The 24143-nt window shown below is 35.6% G+C and overlaps 1 protein-coding gene across 14 annotated transcripts in view; it reads left to right on the top strand.

Moving 5' to 3' along the window:
- Positions 1-24143, top strand: part of SGCE (sarcoglycan epsilon) — a 69199-nt gene that overhangs the window by 19389 nt on the left and 25667 nt on the right. For 9 of the 14 annotated variants that reach the window (XR_006716289.1, XM_045494819.1, XM_045494818.1 and 6 more), the window contains 4 exons: positions 8333-8455; positions 10435-10592; positions 16312-16384; positions 21386-21584. Coding sequence is in view for 13 of the 14 variants with exons in the window: in XM_045494819.1 (XP_045350775.1) it covers positions 8333-8455; positions 10435-10592; positions 16312-16384; positions 21386-21584 (553 nt within the window). In the remaining variant the exon portion in view is untranslated. The remainder of the gene's footprint in view (positions 1-8332; positions 8456-10434; positions 10593-16311; positions 16385-21385; positions 21585-24143) is intronic. The other 5 variants (XM_045494823.1, XM_045494820.1, XM_045494821.1 and 2 more) reach the window with 1 other exon arrangement.

The raw sequence follows: 24143 nt of genomic DNA, 5'->3' as shown, positions 1-24143 counted from the left end.
TGCATGCAGCATTCTCCAGAATCTTCAAGAGATACTTGTCTCCTCCTCTTTTAAACTTCATGCTCTCATTGGATCCCAAACTGATTTTCTCCTTGGAACTTGAGTGATAATTACAGTTCTCAAAATAGAAGTGATCAATACATCCTAAATCTACTGAGATACCATATCCTCAGTTTCTCTGAACTCAACCTTTAGCTTTTTTTCCCTCCCTGGTCTTCTCATCCAATTTAAATACTATCACTATAGTTCTGTATTATCAAAATATACAGAGAATGATGCCTTATCAACTGTACGAAGAGAATTGTTTCTAGTGGTTCATAGAGCAAGGCCGTTTTAAATGCTACCTCAGGTATCAAATGTTCTTTGAGATGTTCTTGACCGTGAATTCCAATCATCTCTTTTTGACAATTTCAAGAGAGCACAAAACATTCTAAGAGCATTTATAGAGTAAAGTAAGTTTAGTGATTGTATTTTTTCTATACCTTTTAAAATAATGCTCTGTCCTAAATTTTAGCAGTGGGATGGTATCTCTTCTGTAAATAGGATTTTGAGGAATTTGAAGTCTCAGAGTCACACAGTTGGCATCATTCTATCTTGGCACAAATTACAAAAATCATAAAGAACATTCTAAATATAGATTCCCTTTTTTTCCCCCTAGGGTGGAGGTAGAGGAACTTAAAATTTATCCAGAATAATTTAAATAAAAAAGGAATAAGCCTTCACATTACTCATTCATATACTTCACTTAGATAAATGTTTCCAAATTCTCCTTTCTTTCTTAACACAACTCACTTTCCAAAATGGGTGAGCCTTAGGTTTACTGATAAACTTTTATTATTTTTTCCCCTAAGAAACAAACTTTCTCCTTAGGGAAAGTCAAAATAATCATGTACTGATTTCCTAATTATTTAATATTAAACTTAAACTTTAATTTGACCTTCTTGGGAATAAAGTAATATGTACTCTGAATAATTCGTTAGAATTCTCTTCTGCTGTCTTAAAGGAGCTCCTCCTTAGCTTACTGACAGTCAAGGACTGGCATGCCTTGAAGATGGAAATATCTCTCTAGATGACTTCTTTTCCTCTGTGGTTGGAGAGGAGCAGGAAGTGCTCCTATGGCTGAAAATATATATTCTTCTTTGCCTCTGAAAGGTGGCAAATTTAGGAGGAAGAGTCACAAAGTTCCAGCACTTCAAAAGACCATCTATCAGGGATATGAGTTTCTCCTTCTAGGCTCAGGTAATGCCAGCTGAAATGTCTCCTTTTAAACCTCAAGTGTGTTTCTTTCTTTAAACAAAAGAATCTTCAGGTCTGTTTCTTTTTTGGAGTTGTGACTGTCAACTCACTTCTTCCCGTTGTGCAGTGTTATTACGGTAACTTCACACAATAGAAGAATGAACTCGGACAAATTCTGGTTTGTCATCAAACAAAAGATTAAGAAAGTGCAGGCATTATGCAACATAATTAGCTTGCTGTAGTAGATCGTAATAATACAAGGTACAGACAACCACCAAATGTATTACCTTATGCTTCCAAATCAACAAAATACATGACTTACTGGGTTCAAGTCCCAGCCTTTCCTCTTACTTCTCCTGTAGGCTTGAACCTATCATTTTGTCTGCCTGGGTTCAATTTTGTTATCTATAAAATGAAGGACTGAACTCTCCAGGGGGGCAAGTGCATGCCAATTCCGATTGATAGTGTCTGTCAGGAATTCTGGGTTGAAAAGAATGCTGAGGCCATATCCAAGTAGGAAGTAATGCTATGATCTGTCTTTAGTAGAGAAATATATTTGGCATGCTCAGGCAGGATGACATCTAAAGCCCTTCTCAACAGCAGTGTTCACGAGACTAAGTTCATCGATCACCAATTAACGATGTTTTGCAACCACTTTCCAACTGACATTTAAGAAAAAAACAACAGGACAAAACAAAAACATGTGATCATTATATGGAAAATCAAGACGTTTCACTCCAGTGTAGAAAAATAGTTTCGGTAAGTGGCTTTGGTCAGGAGGAAAAAAAAACCTTTTGCTTTTTGTCGAAAAAGATGCAGTGTTTCTCTTCTACCTCATGTAAAGAAAAGTGGCCTTATCTCTTAAAGGAATGAAGTTAAAAAAGCAATTTAATGCCTTCCCTGTGATGAATTCTACAGCGTAGGCGTGGTCTGTGACTGAAATAAAAACAGTAGCTGACCACCGCCAAATGAATGGCCTGCAGTACTTTGATGTTGAGTAAACTCAAAGGTGAAGGGCAGACTGCTGAGAAAAACTTTTGATTCCAAGCCAGGATTTATAAACCTGGATTGATCAAATATAAGGTAAATCTTAGTGAGAGGGGGGAAAAGAAACCCCACAGAAAGGTCGTGTACCTAGCTGGATACTGATGTTCCTCAGAATAGTTTTCTACAGCAATTATCTAGGTTAGTAATTAAATTTCAATTTGGCTATAGAAATAATACATTAAAAAATAAATTGGGAAGGAAACAATAAATATATCGGACTCTGAAACCCTGAAATGAGTTCTCTTGAGGCAGAGACAGCAAATGAGTTTCATCTCTTAGAATCAATCCCGATTCATTGGTAGCAGCTTCTTGTGGTGCTGTGTGTTCAGGGGCTCCAAGCCTTTTAGCTGGTAAAGCCATAAAGTATAAGACCAAACTTAATTTTTTTTCCTGACAGTACTTATAAGTTTTAATTACCAGGGATGGCCATATAATAAGTTTAGCAACTGTATTTTTTACGTAACTTTCTTTTAAAATGATATCCTGGTTCTTAACATTAGGATTAGCATAAGGATTTAAGGTAAAGAGGATTTTGAGGAATCGGAATGTCTCATTGCTTAGGCAAAAGTTTATTTTCAAAGCTGTGCCAGATAAATGGCTGTTCAGTATTACCATTCATCTTAAACGTACTTAAAAGTCTTCTTCATCATTTTTACCCCCAGTTTTTTTCAGGCAGTGCTATGAACAGTTGAGAAATATGCACCATCTTATTTAAGTAATTTTCACTCAGTTAAAGCACTCTTGTCATGCTTCCCATTGAACAGCTTATGTCTTAAAACTCTCTGAACATGAGAGGCAAATTAACAAAATTGAAATGCTTTTAGAAGTAGACTTTAATTTCTTAATAATAAATTTCTTATTAATTATAGTGCGTTATAATATTCTTAGGCTGATTTAGCTATTGCTGAAGGTAATAGATCACTTAATCAATAGATCTCTTTGTTTAAATTATGCAGTGTATTTCCCACACAGCAGATACGTAAGAAATTATTTTATACAACACATTAAATCCATTCATTTTGATTTGACAGTTCGTATTTACATAATGTATGGGTTGAATTAAGACTTTCTATGGTACACTTATTTATTTCTGAATGCATTTAATACATGGAATTTACGCTGCCATCTCAAATAATCGCTGTGTCCCAATTATAGTAAGATCATCTATTCAGAAGTATACCGCATCAACTAAGGACCAGGAAATCTGCCACAAAAGGTGGCCAAAATCGATGCGGCAAATGCAGGCTCCTGTTTTTCACATCTAGCAGAGCCCCGCGTGCGTTAAGACAGAACAAATTTGTTCTTACTTTAACACACAACGCCACCTCATTTGGTAGTCTGGTTTCTAAACGTGCATGCAGCAGATTAATAGCAGCAAATTAGAAGGGATAGAGAAGCTGCTATAGGAAACATACTGATAGCAATGAGAAATGACAGCTGACAACTTGTCTGCAGATGAGAAAACAGAAAATCTATAAAACACACAACCTTAAAAAGCATTAGCAGACTGGGACCCACTAGCGGAGGTGTGTGATCAGTAAATGACAAGGCAACCAAACGGTCCATAAGGACGTCATTGTATAATAGAGCAGAGTGCAATAATTGATGTGCCAAATGATGATGCTGTACCATCATGAAAAAGGATGGACTCCATCCTTTAGAAAGCTCAGCTCTCTGAACTGTTTCCTTCCTTGGGTCTCCTGGTAAAGTGAGAATTTACTGTGTCTTATTAAACCTTAAAAGTTAGAAAGTGATGATATAAGTGGACCCTTTAGAATGATTAATTTGTTGATAAAGCATCTATGAGAGAGATATACACATAATAGGTGCCTAACAGAGGCCACCTGGACGTGAATACTGACAATACTTTATGACTTTCTTCTCAGAGATTTCAGGGGAGAGACAGCTTTCAGATTTAAATCTCGCTGGGACTTGCAGGGTCTCACACTCAGCAGCTAGTTTATTTTATAACCGTGCACTTGTTCTTGGTGATGCAGAAAAAGGTCTGGTAAGTGTTCTTTGGACTTTTTTGTAGAGAAGGGACTTTGTACGTGCCTGTACACACGCATATGCCATTAAAAATAATCCTTGTGATAATTGTGAAGTTATATGCTATAAATTCTAGCAATGCACCACCATAATCCTTTCAAAATTTCATGTTTACTAAATACATCCAAATTTGCTTTTGTTTTTAAGTAATTGTACATAAGCACTCAAATGCACACCCTCATCACGATGTGGCTCCCTTAGGGAGAAATTTCAAATGGACTATTAATAAAGGAAGACAGAATGCTATTTAGCTAGCATGAGGCCCCACTTTATTGTTACTGCCATCACCGTCTGTTACTTGATTCTTGGCTCTCTGCTGTCACATGATTGTTGACATGATCTGTAGTTTTCTGTACCTTATGACTAAAATGTACAGAGAACAGTTTTGTAAAGTTTTCGGTAGCATGGTAATGAAGAACATTGAACTGAGTTTAGGGACCCTGGCCCCTTGCCCACACACCCTTTTGCTCTTCTTAGATATGTAATTTTTCCTCAAAAAAATCTCTCTGTGACTGTCCTCAGTTTTTAATCTTTGCAAATCTAGCTACCCTTGCTGTTTGAAGATGCTGTTTTTGACCCCCTGTGGGTTGAATTTTGGTTTAATTGTTTTTCCCATTAATGGTGATGGATTTGCACGGGATTTAGCCACACACTGGTTTTCAGTTTCATTTGTTTCCAGTGGCATGTGTTTGCAGAGGTAATGGATTTGCAGCCGTAGACAATTGCAAAGCCATGTGATACACAGAGAGACCAGAGCCTGTGACCTCAGTTTGATTAGCATGACACTGTACACATGTATATTTCAGAGATCATTAGATTTTAGTACTGTGGATTCTTAGAATGTTTAAATTTGATTTTTAAGATTTGTTTTTAAGGAAAGCAATACACTTCAGGCTTTCTGTTTGTGAGTACTGCTTAGGTACATGTGGATGCAACATGTGTTAACTGAGTCACAGCCATTGTTGGTGTCGGTGCAGACCAAATCAGTGTTATTTATATAGCTCATGCTTAGAACAAGAGCCTGTAACTTGGAATTCTGTGTCCCGTGTTGTTTCCAAAAGGAAGCTAGGTGTAAATACCGCCCAGATAGCCTCTGTTGAAGAGTGATTTGTTTTGCAGGTAACAAATGGGAAAGGGAAGGGTAAAGGGCCCTTCTCTAAAATGTTGTGTGGGTGCCCGTAATTGAAACTGATGCTGCAGAAAGGAAGTATCATTTTCACAAACAAAACATAGTGGCTTAGTCATTTTCCATTTCTAGATGATGAATGTGCCATACATCCATATCATGTTTTTCTCAGAGTGAATGGCGTACTATACTTACAGTGAAGCAGCCTTTACTGCAGAGTTGCCAAGGTAACTGACCAGCAAGTATGCAGTTCAGCACATTGCAGAAAGGCAATTGAGTACATGCGAATAAAGAAATGTGCATGTCATCTTAAAACCCACGAGGGCCATGGTAAATTGTGGTTTGGCTCTGTAGATCACAGAAATGGTTTTTATGAAAGCGGAAACTGAGATGTTCCATACTAGTCCTTGTAGTGAGGTGATGTTCAGTGGCAGGTACCCCTTCGTGGTTCCCCTTCAGGCCTTGCCAAGGGCTATATAGTAAATAGAATCATTTCAATATTGTTTAATATGAACAACCTTTCTTTTGGCTTTAGAAGCTAGCTTTTATTACCTGATGGCGGCAAAAACTAAGGGAGACTCTTAGTTTATAATGTAAATGGAGGATGATAACCCATAAACTGCTACACACATGTGAGAATTAATTCGTTAAAAAGCTGAAATTTAAGTTAAGTATTATGTATACATTTAGTCCACAAACATAACACCCGTGTTTACCTCCACAGTGCTTTTTAAGTAGAAGGTTTTCATCCATTCAACAGGCATTGATAAAATTATTCAAATATGTCAGACACCTTCTAAGTGCCAAGAAAATAACAATGGTAAGTAAAATTCAGTGCTGGACTTCAAGGTGTTTTAATCTCTAGAAAGAATAAATTACGTAAACTCTGGAGAGATTCCTTTAGATTATTTAAAGTACTCCTGTGCTTTGAGGGTAGGATTGTGATCTAGAATTTAACCACCTTGACATACAGAATGAAGTAACTTCTCAGTAGGGGTTCACAAATCTCCATAATTTGACTCTTCTTCCTAGTTTTTCTTCTTTTGCCTTAAATATATCTCAAGATCACAACTTAATTTGTTTTTCCTTGAAAGGTCCCCCCAGTATCCCACGACTGTATCTTACAAGTTTTCACCACTGAAATGCCCAAATCCCCATCTATGAGTTTCAGAATCTTGTTAGTATTTTATGAGCCATATGGAACTCTGCTTCTTATATAAATCTTTTCCAGATCTTTTCCAGCTTCCATTGCTCCTCACCATCTTACTATGTATTGCCAGAGCAGTCCATACGTCTGGGAACATACCTAATTAGGTGGGCATTGGTCTCCCAAACCAAATGGTGAATTCATGGAAGGCAGGGCCTGGGCCTCCTCCATTTTCACATTCCCACAGCACCTGGCATTCAGGGGAGGCTGTGGAATCCAACTGATGAAAAATCTCACATTCTCATCCTATTTTTCTGTGACTTGCTCATTCTTGTTTTTTTTTTTTTTTTTTTTTTTTTGGAATGGGACCATTTCCACAGGTGAGTAAATTGTTCTTGGGGGGAAGAAGTTGGGTATTCTAAGGGCCACGTGCAGAGTACTTATGAATACTAGCAAATCAAGTCAGGAAAGGAGGAGTCTCTCTACGTACCTAGTTTAAACATAACTTGCAGCTTCCTTCCATCTGTTATATAGCCTTTGGAATTGTGTTTTTAGTAGCAAAGCTATGGGTACATGAAGCTACAATATTTTCATTCAGTTCTCCATTTTTGTCAGCCATCCACAGAACTGCAGGGACAAGTTTTCACAGATAAAGAAGCATTTTGTGAGAGTTTGTATTTTTATGCTGAAAAATTTACTGTCAGTGATTTTGCTATCTAGGGCTTTTAGTTGTGAGCCTAGGGTAAGCAGCCTTGAGGTTCTCAAGGTTAATTACTACATTCACAAATCCATCAGTGACTAAGAGAAAGAACTGACCTGATAGGATTTATCTGTTTAAAAATTGCCACCACTAGCCAATCAGGAAGATAAAAAACTAAAAGAGATTGTAGAGGTGACAAGTGTAATGGCAGTAATGTGTTGGTGGAGATGATGATATCACAGGAAAAAGAATAGGTGGGAACTAATTAAACCAATTTAGCCATTTTAATGTACTCACATCACATAAGTAATCGGTAACTCATGAAATCTGCCCCATTTCATTTAAAGAAATTATTTGCGCTGAATTTTATTATGTGATTGTTATGTTTATTTAGGATGTAGCATACTAGAATAGATTAATAGAATTATTAAAAGTCAAGATCAGGTAAAATGGAGTAAATCATTTCTAGGATAAATACGAGGAAAAAGTATCCAATGCATTTTTATAAGCGTATATGAAAGTCACCTATTATATACATTTGATATTATATAGTCTGCTACGCTTTGTCTGGCAAATAGTTAATATGGTTTAGATTTTTACCACTTAAAAATTACTCTTTATACTTCACTTTCAAAAAAGAAAAAAGAAAAAAGAAACTGTAATCATAATTATGTGGTGGGTCAGTTCTCATCATATATTTTGTTGGTAATAATTTCCATAAAAAGAAATTACCAAAAAAATATTATGAATGTCTTCTTATTTAATAACAGCTTTAATTATTAAATGTGCCTACTTTTGTTTACATAATATTTGAGAGTGTCTAAACACACCATGTTGAAAGAGTTGTTTCATGTTTTGTCCTGAAGTCACTTCCCTTTAAAACAAACTTCTTAACAATATCTTGCATGCTGCTTCAGTTCTCCCAGAAATTTCAGTTCTCCCAGAAAACCCTTCTTTGCAATGTAAGCAAACTATGAGCGTTTCTCATTATCTGTCTTTCGATCTCTTATCTTTCCTTTGTTTTCAGTGTACACTATTTTCTCGAAGGTGCACTCTGATCGGAATGTGTACCCATCTGCAGGTGTCCTCTTTGTTCATGTTTTGGAAAGAGAGTATTTTAAGGGGGAATTTCCACCTTACCCCAAGCCTGGTATGTTCTCAGTGGGAAACAAGTGGGTAATTTACTAAATTTTCCTTTTTGTTCAGTGTATATGACTCACAAGGTCTATGATCAAATATTATTAACATTATTCAAAATGGTCTGTAAATGTGATAAATTGGCTGTTGTAGGGATATTTCCTGTTTTAAGATTAAAAATTTAATCACAGGAGGAAATAATTCATTTTTGAATTAAAAAAAAAAAAAAGCTTGTTTGTAGTTTTCCAATGTTGAGTTTTGTGCTTCTCACAAATGACCTACCTGTATTCATGTAGAAATAATTATAGCTGTACAGTTACGATTTTCCGTATTAAGACTTCGATTCTTATGTAGTATATTGATCTTTGGAAGACTATACATATGTTGTAGAAGAGAATGAAATACAGTATTTAGAAAGAGTTCTCAAGAAAGCTTTTACAATATGAGATAATTTTATATAACTTCATAATATAATGAAGATTAATTTTTCCTTCAAAATAATACTAATTGTGAAACCTTATTTAATTCACTGTTGCTTTAACGCCACCTGGATGGCTCAGTCAGTTAAGCATCTGACTTTGGCTAAGGTCATAATCCCACAATTAGTGCGTTCGAGCCCCATGTCGGGCTCTGTGCTAACAGCTCAGAGCCTGGAGCCTACTTCAGAAACTGTGTCTCATTCTCTCTCTGCCCCATTTGATGAATACCATCAAATTAATTAAAATATAGAAAGGGTAGCAAGCAAAAATATATTTGTTGCTCTGACTCCTAAGTAACAAACAATGAACTTTCTGAGAATTGTAGCATTAGAATTAATATAAATGTTATTTTTGTAAATTATATGATGAATAACATACCTGAAAACAGTCATAGAAAATAGTTAATCATGTTCTCACCAGCATTAAAAAAATAATCTTTTTATAAGTTATTAAAAAAAATTTTTTTTAATGTTTATTTATTTTGAGAGAGGGAGAGAATCCCAGACAGGCTCCACACTGTCAGCCCTGAGTCCGATGCGGGGCTGGGACTCACAAACCATGAGATCATGACCTGAGCTGAAATCAAGAGATGGTTGCTTAACCGACTAAGCCACCCAGGCACCCCCCCCCAAAAAAAGGTTTTTATGTGGCATTCTGTGTTTGCAAAACAACATAGCTGAACCTTTTGAGCAGTAGCTCCAATGTTTGTGAAGAAAATATGTAGTTAAGAGCATAGTTTCTGGAATCTGCCAGGGTTAAATTCTAATTTCACCATTTAATAAGACCATGGAGAAGTTACTTAACATGGAAAATTACATATCCCATGAATAAAATTAGGGCTAATATTATTAGCAACATTTTTATAGGTGTGTTTGAAAATCAGGTGAAATAGTGCCTATAGAGACCAGGCACATTCTAACAAATGGTGCTATTATTATTATTTATTAATTACAGTTCTTTTTGGATTTATAACATTCTCCAAAGTTTTAAAATTACATTATTTTTGTTTCGATGATACTTTTATCATTTTGAGATATCCATTATGATTAGTTTGATAGTATCCAGAGTGTTATGAAAGAAAGGCTTCTCAAGAGAATATGTGCATCAGCATAATTAGAGGATTTTCCTGAAAGATTGTTGTCTCCTTGGCAGAACTTTCACACTCCTATGTGACCAAAAAAAAAAAAAAAAAAAAGAAAGAAAGAAAAAAAGAAAAGAAAGAAAGCAAATTTCCAAAAACATTGTATGACTGCTTTTCTTTGTTGCATAAGATTTCCAGGCAAACTAAATAACCAAAAAGATTTTTTCTTTACGTGAGGCTCTAATTGAAATTCTCAGATGGGTTGGGTTTTTGTTTGTTTGTTTGTTTGTTTTGTTTTGTTTTGTTTTTTTGGTGTGTATTTAGTTTGCTACAAATGTAAGAAAAATTTTTAGAAATATTTTGATTGAAATTACCAAAGCAACATGTGTGAAAATAACTGTCTTATATCTTAATTCTGTGTTTCTTATCTAGGCGAGATTAGTAATGATCCTATAACATTTAACACAAATTTAATGGGTTACCCAGACCGACCTGGATGGCTTCGATATATCCAAAGGACACCATATAGCGATGGCGTCCTGTATGGGTCTCCAACAGCTGAAAATGTGGGGAAACCAACAATAATTGAGGTAATTTACTTAGAACTTTTTTTTTTAATTTGGAAATATGCCATTCCTTTCTGTTTATCTACCAAGGTCTTTGTTTCAGCTTTGTATATAAAAAAGGGAGCAGTCTAAATTAGTGGGAAAAAATTAAAAGACATTTAAAAATGATAGATTACTATAATATGAATTCTGTGTAAGAAAATAAATACAAACTTAAAACACTTATTTGGTTTATATATTAATTTCAAATTTCATGTTCATTGAAATACAGTCTTTAAACAGATATGTGCTCCTATCATGTGCTAAGTGTCATGATAACTGCTGGTAGTAGAAGATGAGTAAGAGGTGAGTCCTACTATGTCTTCCAGGAGTTGAAGCACTGGAATGGAAATCCATTGTTAGCCAACACTGTCATAACTATTTTAATAAGAAGGTACTGTTTGATACAGAGTTGTAAAAGGGTAAATAGGAATTCACTTCACAAGTAGAAGGAAGGCTATCTTAGAAGAAACAGCACATCAAAATCTTGGAGATGTAAGTAAAACCACGCGATCTAGAGAACTCTAAGTGTGGCTAGAAGGCAGGATGCACCCCAGAGGGCGGATGATGGGAATAGAGGTGTTGATGTTGGTAGGGGTAGATCTTTGAGGGCTCCATAAGCCAGGGTGATATGTTTGGCCTTTATTCTGGAAGGAATGGATGCTATTATAATCCATCAGATTTTCACCAGTACCTAACATCATACCTGGAAGACATTAGAAATTAAAACAATAGGGGTGCCTGGGTGGCTCAGTCAGTTGAGCGTCCCGACTTTGGCTTAAGTCATGATCCCCCAGTTTGTTCGTTCGAGCCCCGCTTTGGGCTCTGTGCTGGCAACTCAGAGCCTGGAGCCTGCTTGGGATTCTGTGTCTCCCCCTCTCTGCCCTTACCCCGCTCACACTCTGTCTCTCTCTGTCTCTCAAAGGTGAATAAACATTGAAAAAAAAAAAAAAGAAATTAAAACAATAACAAAAGCAATATTGACATTGAATGGGAATTAACACTATAAAAACTAAATGGATATAAAAGCTAGTAAGGTTTCCCTGTCATACCCAACAAAATCAGAATTATAATGGCAGTCAGTGTCAAGAGAGTCCTACTATAGTTTTATACCCTGATGCCTCAGGAGCTTAGATTTCTAATTTAACTTATTAATTCCATAAGGGTTTAGTGGTAGTGACCAGAGCAGCATCATAGGAGCTACTAATGGAATTGCCAGGAGCTTGTACAGGTCCTGAATGGCATGTTTTCTATCTGGTATAAACTCTCAGGGGATCACATGCTTTGAGTTTTTCTCCAAAGTTTTAATCAGCCATAGACTGTGGATATGAACTTCTGTGTTGGCAAAGAGAAGGTGTGTCTTCTTTTGAATTGAAGTTTGAATTAATACGACTTGCCAGTGACTTCTATCAATAAATCTCCTTCCAGTAGACAATGTAGATATAAGATACAGAAATAGAACATATAAGTATCTACATAGATACATATGTAGATATAAGAAAAAGGTTATTTTGAGTTATTGTCAAAATATTTTTTTTTAAATTTTCGGTAAAGTTATATAGGTTATTTACCTAAAATAATGTCAAATGTCATTGTTTAATTGGAAAACACTAAAGGAATTCCATTTAAATTAAAGAGCAAAACAAGAGTGAACCCCTCCATCACATTTATTACAGAATGTATTAGAAATCCTAGCCATTGCAGTAAAGAAAGAAAAAAGACCATTAAGTATGTAAGTATTTAAGGGAAGAAATAGAATACTCAATGATATAAATAGTCTATAGACTATTAAAATTTTAAGAAAGCCTAGGAGTAAACTATAGGATCAATATGAAAAATCTGGTTCTGTTTCTATACATGAAACACAAGTATTGAGAAAATTTATGTTTTAAAAATATACCATTTATAATAACAGCAAAAATTGTAAGGCACTTAGAATAAATATAACAGAAGGTGTGCAAAGTCTATATGGAGAAATTTATAAAACTTAATTGATACTAAGATTATATAAGTGAGAAGGTAGTCCATTCAGTGACAGGAAGACTCAAAATCATGAAGGCATCATTTCCCCCCTAATTGATCTATAGATTCAATGCCATTCCAAGAAAAATTGCAATAGGTTTTTTTCATGAAACTAATGTCAACTAATTCTAAAATTTATAAAGAAGATAAATTTTAGTGCCAAGAACAATCAAGGCACTCCTAAAGAAAAAAAAAATAGAGGGGAGGAAGGTTTCTTTCCCTTCCAGATATCAAGATTTATTATAAATCGCTAGTAATTGTCATAAGGTTGTATTGATATAGGGATAGACAAATTAACCAATTAATAGAATGGAGAGCCCAGAAACGGATACATCTACATAAGGAACAATGATATACGTCTGAAGAGATGGTACCACAGATGACTGGGGGAAAGGATGTCAGTGAATGGTGCTCAGAGAATTGGTTAGCCATATGGCAAACACAAAATTAAATTCTTACTTCATAAGAAATACAAAACTTGAGTTTAGGTAGTTTAAGGATTTAAATATGAGAAGCAAAATTTTAAACTGTTATATGAAAAGGTTGAAGAATATCTTTCTGAGTTTGGGGTAGGGAAGGATTTCTTAAACAATACCTACACATTTTTACTTAAGAGAAAAGACTGATAAATTTTACTGTGCTACACTTGTCAACTGGTGTTCATCAAAATCGTTAAAAAATAGGCAGCCCACAAACTGGGAGAAGATATTTTAGAAATATATAGCTGACTAATGATATGTATCTAAATTATAAAAAAGGACTTGGTAATAAGAAAAAAAAACATGAAAATAAGTAATAAGGCATGAACAGACATCTCACTAAAGAGGAGACACAAATGACAATTAGGTAAAGAAACTTACTCTGATCAGTAATGAAAAATGTTCAGATTAAGACCACAATGAGAATTTTACCCTTGGTAAAAGTCACTGAGGGTGGATATGGGGATTAGATAAGCACTTTGGAAAACAGTATTGAATATTTCACATAGATGAGTGTCACTGTACCCTATAATCCTATAGTCCCACTTCTAGGCATATACCCAAAAGAAACACTTGCAAATGTCCACTGGAGGTGTGGCCAATCATGCTTATTGAACGATGTTTGTATAGCAAAACACTGGAAACGCACAGAGCAATGGAGACCCAAAAGCCTGTCGGCAAGAGAATAGATAACAAAAGTCTATGAGAAGAATAGAGAAATAAATTGTGGAGTTTTCATTCAGTGAATTAAAAAAAAATTTTTTTTTAAGTAGAGTGGACACACAGTGTTACATAGTTTCAGGTGTACAACATAGTGACTTGATAACTCTCTAGTTATGCGATGCTCACAAGTGTAACTACCATCTGTCACCATACAACTCTATTATAATATTATTGAATGTTTACAGCAACAATGAATGTAAGCTTGCCCAGCAACATGGACAAATGTTTTAAACATAATGTTGAATGAAACAACCAGCCCCAGAAGACTACATACAGTTAAACACTGTTATAGAACTCGGAAACAAGCAAACTAACATATTTTAAGCATACATGCATTTATCATAAGACTATATTTAAAAATGAATGGGATGGTAAACGTAAAATTCAAAATGGCTACTGCTGGTTGCAGAGAGGGATGGGAGAGAAACACATGTCTTGAGCCAGGATTCTCAAGGGTTCATGATGTTCTCATTCATACCTTACTACTAACATAATGTTACAAATATGTATCAAATAATATGCTAAAAAGGTGATGAAAATTTAGCATATCTTTCATTTAACACAAGTAGTGATTTATCTGTAAATAACATATCTATATTTGTATATAGTAACATATTTACAGTATTTTAAAATATTCTATTAACATAGTCAAAAAGAGGTTTGCATATCTTAAGCTAATATTTAAACATATAAACCCACTGATTAATTTATTCACTAGATATTTGTTAAGCATCTAAAATAGATCAGCTACTGTTCTAGAAATAGGGGATCAAAAAAGCCTGAACGCATGCATACCTCTCCGCTATGAAGGGCTTCACATCATCATGAGAAGTAAAATTTGAGAACGTTAAAATGTTACTTTATTTGAATACCTCATTAGAAGTGATAGAATGCATTCTGTTATAGCTGTTAAAATTAAACATTAAATATAAATTCAGATAAAATTCTCTCCCTGATTTATGAAAGGTCCTTCATTCTCTTCAGTAGCCTGTGACTTAAAAAAAAAAGTATTAGAATGTATGAAATTTATAATAATGAAATTTGTGATAATTATGAGAAGGTTAGCCATAAAAAATCTTGCCACGAACTTGAAAATGTCTGATCTTTCTGAGTTTTAGCTTTGAGATACTCTAACAAATAGTAGAAAATTGATACTTTTTTTTCCCATTGAGAACATGATTAAGTTATTTCACAGGGTAAACTTTTAAAATCCTTAAGTCTTTTTTGCATTTTTTCATTTGCTTCTTTGTGAGCAATAGTTCCTAACTTATTTTAATGACTCGTCTTAATTTTAGTGTCCCGTGGGAAACTTGTTGATTATGTGTCCCAACAGACAGCAACAAGGAAGTCATTAAACCCAACAGAAATTTGACAAATTGGGGACAGAGAAATCCTTTTAACTTTGTGCAATAATATGCTTTTCAGAATATGTACTTTCAAGTAGTGTTAAAGGTTTGGACTTACTTATTCCAAAATTCTTTTTTTTATTGTTCTCTCAAATAATATTTCTGGTGAGTGTAATTTCTTTCCTTTAAAGCTCACATATGATGCTATAACAGTCTTTGATATTTATTTTTAAATGAGCCGGATTGTTCTTTTTGTTTGAGTCAGTTTTGTCCTGCTCTTTTTGTCTCAATGTGCACTACAGCTTGTCACTGACAGAAGGCTAGTGCTGGGATTCTAAGACGATTGCACAATCATTTGTTGTTTTTGAGGTACTGCACACCTGTCTGAATGATTTAATATCTGTTATAAAGTTAATTATTCCTTAATTTTTGAGGCCCTATCTTGTTGTTGGCCTTTGCTTTGTTTGGTGTTTGCACTGGCCATTTCGCGGTTGACTTTGATGTAAGTTCATTGGCTCTGCAAATGTTTACTAATATTTGACTCTACAAAGGGATTGATTTGTGTTTTTGAGCATGTGCCATAAGCTTTACAGACTATGATCCTTATTATTCTTCTGCTCCCATTGGGAGATACGAGGTCCAAGGGGTTATTCATGCATTTTTTTGACTGGTTGGTGTGCAGTTTATTACTGAATACAAAGAACACAGAGATGTGCTTTTTTTTCAAAGTGTACTTTTTAGTATAATCCTTAAGCTCCATTTAAAAGTGCAAAAATACATTGTTTTGGCTTTTTTGAGATCTTAGACCGGCACTGGTAAGTAATTTCTAATGGTTAATCCATTTACTAATGATGCATCTTCGTTGGTACTAGCACTTAATGGTGTTCTATAAAAGGGTCTTTCCGATTTTAACTTTTTGTTTTTGCATGTTAAATAGACTTGACTAATTATTTATTTTCCCATAACATTGCTAAAAGCTCTGAGTCGTTATTGCCCGGAGAAGGCACATTTTGTAAGTATATAAACAAATAACGAAAATGGAAAGAACGACAATTTGTTTTCATTTCGTCCTTAATGAATTTCATTTCCCAAATAACATTTCACTTCTTTAATATGATTTTCTTTTTCTAATAGATAACTGCCTACAATAGGCGTACCTTTGAGACTGCAAGGCATAATTTGATAATTAATATAATGTCAGCAGAAGGTAGGTATGAAGGATATGTTGCTGATTGTTTTCTTATTTACCATAAGTATTTCATTATGTTTTATATCTGTGTAAAACACAATTCAAGATTTTAAGGTACCACATACCTAATGTTACCAATAAAGTAGTAAAGTGTAGAAAAGAAAGTGAAGCAATATTTAACTGGTTATAAAATATTATGATGTGTGGTGATGCTGAAAAGCTCAGAATAGGGGGCCAAACACATGGGCCACTTATCTCTCCAAGCCTTGGTTTCATCATCTGTAAAATGAGACTAAGACCAGCATTTCTCTCCCAAGTCTGGGGTAAGGAAGGAGTCTCTGAGTTAAGGATTGAAATGTACTTAACATGGGGCCGAGCTCAGAGTGTACAGTCAGTAATTATTAGCTAGTTTTATTACTTTACTTTAAAACTGATCATAGGTAGTGGTTTAATTGTGTGTGAAGATGGAGAGTTGTTGATGGGAAAACACTGGAGTTTGGGTCACAGTCTCCTTCCTAAATAGCAAATCACGCATTGCTAGAGCCTATCAGCAATTTGGAGTTACATATAGTCACATTGTAAGTTACTCCCAAGGATTTGGAAGGTTAGGGACACAGGAAATATTCTAAGAGTTGCACTCTCAAGTATTCTGACCCTTTTCTGGCATTCAGTTGGGAAAAAAATCATGCCACTAAAAACTTTGTAGTTAAAATTTGTAAATCATGGGATACTCCTCTCTATGCTAGATATCATTTATGAGGGTAATAGAAGAACTGACACAGCATTTTTACCCATAAGATTAGTAAAAGCAATTGTGCATCTTAAATAGGGAATTCATAGTTCTATTTACCAGTACAATTAAATGAGCAAACAAAATATTTTATTAGAACCTACTAATTTGCAATTCTTGATAATTGAGTTGAAAAATACCTCTACACTATTTGAAAGAAAGCAATATTTATAGAATTGATGCTGCAAAACATAATTGGGGAGATTGCTTAAAGATTTTGAACCCCTATACGTGAGTTTATTCCCACGTGTTTTAGCAGTGTCAATTGCACACAACAGTGTGCTAGTTTAAAACTTAACGTGACTTTCATATATGAAAGGCAAGTTCAAATGCCAGTTCTGTGGGCCTGGACAGAAGATTCCCTGTCCCCTTTTCTACTTCCCAAGGGCTTTTGGTAGGTATTCCTGTTTGGATCCGGAAGACTTTTGCAATTGTAATTGGATGCTCGCATCCAGTCTAAGCTATCCTTATAGAATTGCAATACCATTAATGGTCAGAATAATCACAAAATTCCCTTTCTCCTTGGGAATTCATCAGTGTAGTGATGTAGTTACATTACAGTGGGCTTGGACCACTAACCTCACCATTATGCTCCCAGAGGGGCTCCCCTTTCTCAGGTACAGAAGTCCCTACAGATTGAAAGACAGTCTGGTATACAGTTTGAACTTCCTCCTCAAGTCTGGTCTCAGGACTGGTAGATACAGAATACACGGGCATCCGTCCTCTATGTGTTTGATATGTAGAGACCTATGCTCAAGTAGATACATCTGTAGGATTGAAAGTTGGCTTTACAGGCTATTTATTTTATTTAATGTGTATTTATTTTAGAGAGAGAGCATGAGCAGGGGAGGGACAGAGAGAGAGGGAGACAGAGAATCCCAAGCAGGCTCCGCACTGTCAGTACAGAGCCTGACACAGGTCTCAAGCTCACGAACTGTGAGATCATGACCTGAGCCAAAACCAGGAGTCGGATGCTTAACCAACGAGCCACCCAGGTGCCCCTGTATCGGGGGTTTTAAAGGTGTGTTGGTGAAGGAGGAAGAGTAGATAGATTTTGGAAGCCTCCACTTTTATTTTGGGCGGAGCTGCCCCACTGTCTTTTACATAGGGTTCAGTGGCCCCAAGCTGTGAAAACCAGTGAACCAAATAGCATGCGTTTATCCTCACTGGTCTCGATGGAGTGCATGTGGGCACTAGGATGTACATCTTTGAGCAGGGCCTACACACGTGCCGTGTCTCCCAGATAAGGTTAGGAAGAGAAATAGCAGGAGTCGCATATCAGGATAATCATGCTCAGTCTGACTCTCTGCCCAGCTGTCTCCTCCTCTGAGAGACCTAATGGGAAACTAGTCATGTAGAATCACAAAGCTTGGAGCTGAAGGAGAGTACATAGAGTGATTCTCTAAATTGGGTCTAGTGCCTCAGAGGCCTGCCACCAATTTGTTGGCCTGCCATTCCCTTGGCCTCTGTGATGTCCAAATATAGCAGGCATGGGATTTCCCCAAAGTTAGAAAGCTCCTATGACTCATCTTTGGAAGGTCTGGCAGTAGCTCTTGGCTCGGTGGACAGCAGGCAGCTGCAGGGCCCAGAGCCTCCAAGGGGTGTGGCGGCAGTGGGTCTCAGAAAGGAGCCACGAAACAGGGTCACATGGATTAGGAAAAACCAAGTAACAGTTCTCCAAAAAGTGGCATTGATAATAAGAAAAATGTTTTGCATGCTTTTTTGGAAAAGTGGATATAAAAACACGGAGTAAAATTAATGGATGATAGACTTCTAGCACACTCAAAAACTATATTTGGTATTATTTATAAATATTATTTATTGCCAAGAAACTGTTCTTCATGACATATTTATGCATGGCTGTTTTTCACTATGGAGAAAAATGTGGCATGATTAAACTACTGTTTATCTGTATAAAACAGGAAATGTATCTGTATAAAACAGGAAACTTATCTACATAAAATAGAATAAATAAATCATATTTTAGAAGATTGCAGATGGGCTATACATCAAACAAATCTAACAAAATCACAAGCAGAATAAATGGCAGTGTAGAAGATGAATAAAGAACCTTCTGTGATTAGAGCCTCGAAAAACTCAGTCTTTAGGAAGAGACACCATAGTCTAGAAAACCCCCTTGAAAATTCTAAAGCCTGAACATCTTCCCTGAACATCTTTCCCTGAACATGTTCCCCTGAACATCTTCCTCTGGCTTCAAATGTCTTTTAATATTAAAGAGGCTTCATAAGAAGTGAGGTCATCAAGATTTCAGTTATTTATTGTGTAATTTTTAGTTTTTATTTAATTATTGAGTAAGAGTGGAATACTTAACAGATGTATGAGTTTTAATGAAGTAAATCAGAGAATATATGTAGTGTAATTACTACTGAGGACTTTAAATGTGTATATAGTCCAGAAACAATTTCTTTTCCTTCTAAGGGGAGAATTCAGGTAAACAGCTTGTTCATATTATTTATAATAATTGCTAAAGTTTACTATTTTATAAGTTCTTACTCTATGCTAGGAGCTCCACTGAGCACTTTATATACACGGTCTTCTTTAGCTTAGATAAAAAATATATGAGGCAAGTTCAAATGATGGCAAAATTCTGGGCCTCTCTAAAGATCATTTTCCCCTTCTGACAATCCAGAGCAAGTACCTACTCACCCCCTGGTCGTGAGTATTAAATGTGATAATTCACCGCAGTCCCTTAGCTTGGCCTACCTCATAGTAAGTATTCCCAAAAAAGTAGCCTTTATTACTACAGAAATATTATTAAACATAAAAAGCTATTCTTTATCTTAATTTTTTTAAGTAGGCTCCATGTCTAACATGGGGCTCGAGCTCATGACCCTGAGATGGAGTTGAATGCTCTATTGACTGAGCCAGCCTGGCACCCCAAAGCTATTCTTTATCTTAACAGAACAATCTGAATATAGGAAATGATGTTTTTTAATTCAAGAGTAACATATGAGGAACTGAAATACAGTTGACCCTTGAACAATGCAGGGGTTAGGGTGCTGACCCTTGAGCAGTTGAAAATCTGTTTATTATCTTCTGGCTCCCAAAAGACATAACTAGTAATAGCTAATAGCTTACTGTTGACCAGAAGTCTTACCAAGGATAACATAAATAAGTGTATTACACATATTTTATATGTTATATGTATTATATACTGTATTCTTACCATAAAGTGAGCTACAGAAAAGAAAATGTTATTGAAAAAATCATAAGAGAAGATACATTTACAATACTCACTATATAAAAAAAAATCCACATATAAGTGGACCTGTGTAGCTCAAACTCATGTTGCTCAAGAGTCAACTGTAAATTTTATTTATTTCTATCTGTTTTACTTAGTTACACTGAAAGTCTGAATTGGACATTGGCTACTTAAAAATATTAATTTAAAAATTTTTAGAGGGAAATTTTGATGAGATGTTGAAAAGGAAAAAAGCTAAGTAAATCTCTAACAACATGAGGTAGGGAATTTTGTGAGAAATTTAAAATATAATTCCCTAGAATATTTAATTATGGAGTGATCAAAAGAGAAATTACTATGGTTTCAGATTTCTTTTTGAAAATATAACCAATATTTATTTTAGTAATAGTAATGTTTCAGCATGCTCTAAAAAGATCAGGAATACTGCAAATTAAAATTATGGTATTTCAAATTATATGTAAATAACTCACAAACAATTACAGATATTTTGTAACATCTCTATTTGGAAAGAACGTTGCTCTGTGCTTCAACCTTGTCCTCTGTTCAAATGGGCAGTGAAGTACATAGGGTTGTAATGATTAAATAAGACCATGTACTTGAAAAAGATCTGTCGATTTTAAAACACTACCAATACAAAATATTATTCCTACCCACGTAGAGTTTTCTGGAAATGCTCCTTCCATATTGGCAGGGGAGGAGACTGGCAAGTCACTGGGAAATTTGAGGCAGGTGTGGCATTTTTATCTTTTTTGGTCAGATCCTACAATTACAAATTGCCCTGCTATCCCTTGGATTTGATTACATTGTAGGTAAAATTCTGTGTCAGATGTATGTTATGTTTTTAGATATGTCCTCCGTTATGCAGAAAGTCTTTAAAGTCAATATTAGTATTATTCCCCAAAGCCAGGATTATGACAGAAATCAACAAATCTCAAATTGTTCATCTGTTTCTCTTTCGAAAGACTATTTTATTAAAGATACACATATCCTTTTTCACCAAAATTAGACTTCCCGTTACCATATCAAGCAGAATTCTTCATTAAAAATATGAATGTAGAAGAAATGTTGGCCAGCGAGGTTCTTGGAGACTTTCTTGGGGCGGTGAAAAATGTGTGGCAGCCAGAGCGTCTGAACGCCATAAACATCACGTCAGCCCTAGACCGGGGCGGCAGGGTCCCACTGCCCATTAATGACATGAAGGAGGGGTAAGCAGACCTTTATCTCGTTGCCTTAAATATGCATTGTTAAATATGGTGATCTTATCAAACTTATTATAGATAAAGGATGGCCTATTGCATTCTTTTTGATAAGTAGGTATTATACAGATATGAAAACACTAGCAATTTTCTATATTGACAAAGAGGTTACATTAATGGTTCTTTATATCTGATGTTCCAGGTCCTGTGAATTCTAATTGTAGATCAGGATCAGCATCATAAATTATAGCACTAAGTCTTTTGTACCTTCCATAGAGGAGCTGAGTATTTAGGGTCCTGAATTTCAAAGGAAATTGATGCCCCAGTTATCAGCTGCAGGACACTCAGACTGCTGTAACTTTATTCTAGGAAACTATTTCTTCGCTTTAACATTCTTTCCACCATGTGTCGGTGATGGATAGCTGGAATGGATTTGAAACCTATTCCTAAAGCCTGGCCTTGTCACTCATAAGCTGGGTGACATTGGGCAAAATGCAGCACTCCTCTGTGCCTCGGTTTCCCCATTTGCTCCAATGGGCATTGTACTTTCTTCCTTCAGAGTTGTTATAGTGTCTAAATGAGAGTGCATTTGAGAGGGATTCGTCTATTGTCATGCCTTGCAAACGATGACTTATACCTGTATAGTTTAAGAAACACTTTTTATGCCTGGATAAATTGAAAGGATTGAATGTCAACATCAAATCAAATTTGGTCTTTAATTTTTAACCTGTAGGTTGAAGCAGATCTACCTTTTTTTTTTAAACCATTCTATAAATATATGAGATATGGAATAAATCACAGTTTATATAGCATATGCCTTTCCAACTCCTCCTTTATCCATATTCATGGTAACATTTTTATACAGATGATATCTGGAATTAACTAAAATACCTGGATTAATAAGAATTAAATTTAAGGGCAGCTTTAACAGAGAACTTTGTTGGAAATAAGGGAAGAGATCACAAATAGACACAGATGAAGTATGGGAGAGTAGGTAGAAGGGGGATAAGGGATAAGCAGTGAGCTGTGAAGTCCAACTTACAAATTTCAGAATTAAATTGTAGCTTGTATGTTACAGTAATGGATTTTGAAGTCAGTCAAGCACACATAGAAGTGCTTTGAGAAAAATAGCTGCTTTATCTCTTGTCTATCTATTGGTTGGCTTTCTATATGAAACCATAATTTTAGAGCTTAAATTTTTTACTTAAATTTTTTTACAGCATGATTCTGTTTCCCACTGAGTATTTAAAGTAGAACCATGGAAAATGATGAACAGGGAATCTCCCCTGAAAACATTCTCCAGAGGTGGAGTCTTTTCAACAGTTTCTTAAAGTGATGCGTTTGCAATGATTGTTAAAACAATGACCACAAGATGTTAGAGGAAGCAACCTGAAAAACAGGCATTGGTAGGGTTTTCCCTGGTTGTGCTTCCTTCTGGGCTCACTCTTCCATAATCGGTAGTGCAGGCCCCGCCCACAGAGGCTCTTTTAGGAACAACCACCCTAAATTGAACTGAACAACTATCTAAACCAAACGCTGACAAAAAAAAAAAAAAAAAAAAAAAAAAAAAAAATGGTGCTTCTCAACCATGTCTAGCCTAAGAATTGCCAGTAGAGCTTCAATAAAAATGTGGATAGGTTCCCGGCTCCTGCTTCCCCTTAGAGATTCTGAGTCTTGGAGTCTAGGGCTGGGCCTGAGCATGTGACTCTAAATTAAGAACAGAATTTTTGTCCTATAAGTACTTGTTAGAGAATTCAGTCATTAGCTGACTGACCCCCTAGCACCTGCTAGAGGGAGGCATGTGCTGTCAGATATTTGAGAGAGTCAGTCCCATGGCATTTATTTGGACCCTGTTGTCTCAGATCCCTTCCCAACTTGAAATGCTTTCCATGAGTTTTAATTTAATGTTAAGCCGTAACCTTTACAAAGTATTCATATGATAAGTCTTTTAAAATAGCATTTCTATAAATTGTATGCAATGCCAACTCTACTACTCCAGTGTCCCTATATGAACACCAGTGAAACAAGATCATACTTGAGTATCATTCCAGAAGAAAAAATTGTCCCTGGAATGATTTTGCGTATCTTCTTTAGTTGTTATATAATGCCTTGGTAACACAATTTTTTACCCTGTTGCCTGAAACTTAGAAATAAATCCTGTGCTTGACTAACTCCTTTCTTGTGCCATTCTTCCTTTTTGCTGATGTAAGAATCATAATTCTTAATTTACCTAATAAACTTTTTGCCTCCGTACTTTCTTTTGAAAGTAACCTGAGCTATAAATCCCTTTTAAAAGTGAAATTTTGAAAAGTTCAAGAAGTAAGGTCAGTATAGCAAAAGAATTCCATCCCTTTCTTTTTTTTTAAACTTATTTTACGTTTATTTAGTTTTTGAGAGAAAGAGAGAGAAAGGGAGCATGAGTGGAGGAGGGGCAGAGAGTGAGGGAGACGCAGAATCTGAAACAGGCTCCAGGCTCTGAGCTGTCAGCACAGAGATCGACGCGGGGCTAGGTCACAGACCGAGAGATCGTGACCTGAGCTGAAGTCAGATGCTTTACCAACTGAGACA

The sequence above is a fragment of the Leopardus geoffroyi genome, chromosome A2 (assembly GCF_018350155.1).
Source record: "Leopardus geoffroyi isolate Oge1 chromosome A2, O.geoffroyi_Oge1_pat1.0, whole genome shotgun sequence".
In the NCBI taxonomy this organism is placed as follows: Eukaryota; Metazoa; Chordata; class Mammalia; order Carnivora; family Felidae; genus Leopardus; species Leopardus geoffroyi.
The sequence above is the reverse complement of the archived record's forward strand: the minus strand, read 5'-3'. Positions and strand labels throughout refer to the sequence as shown.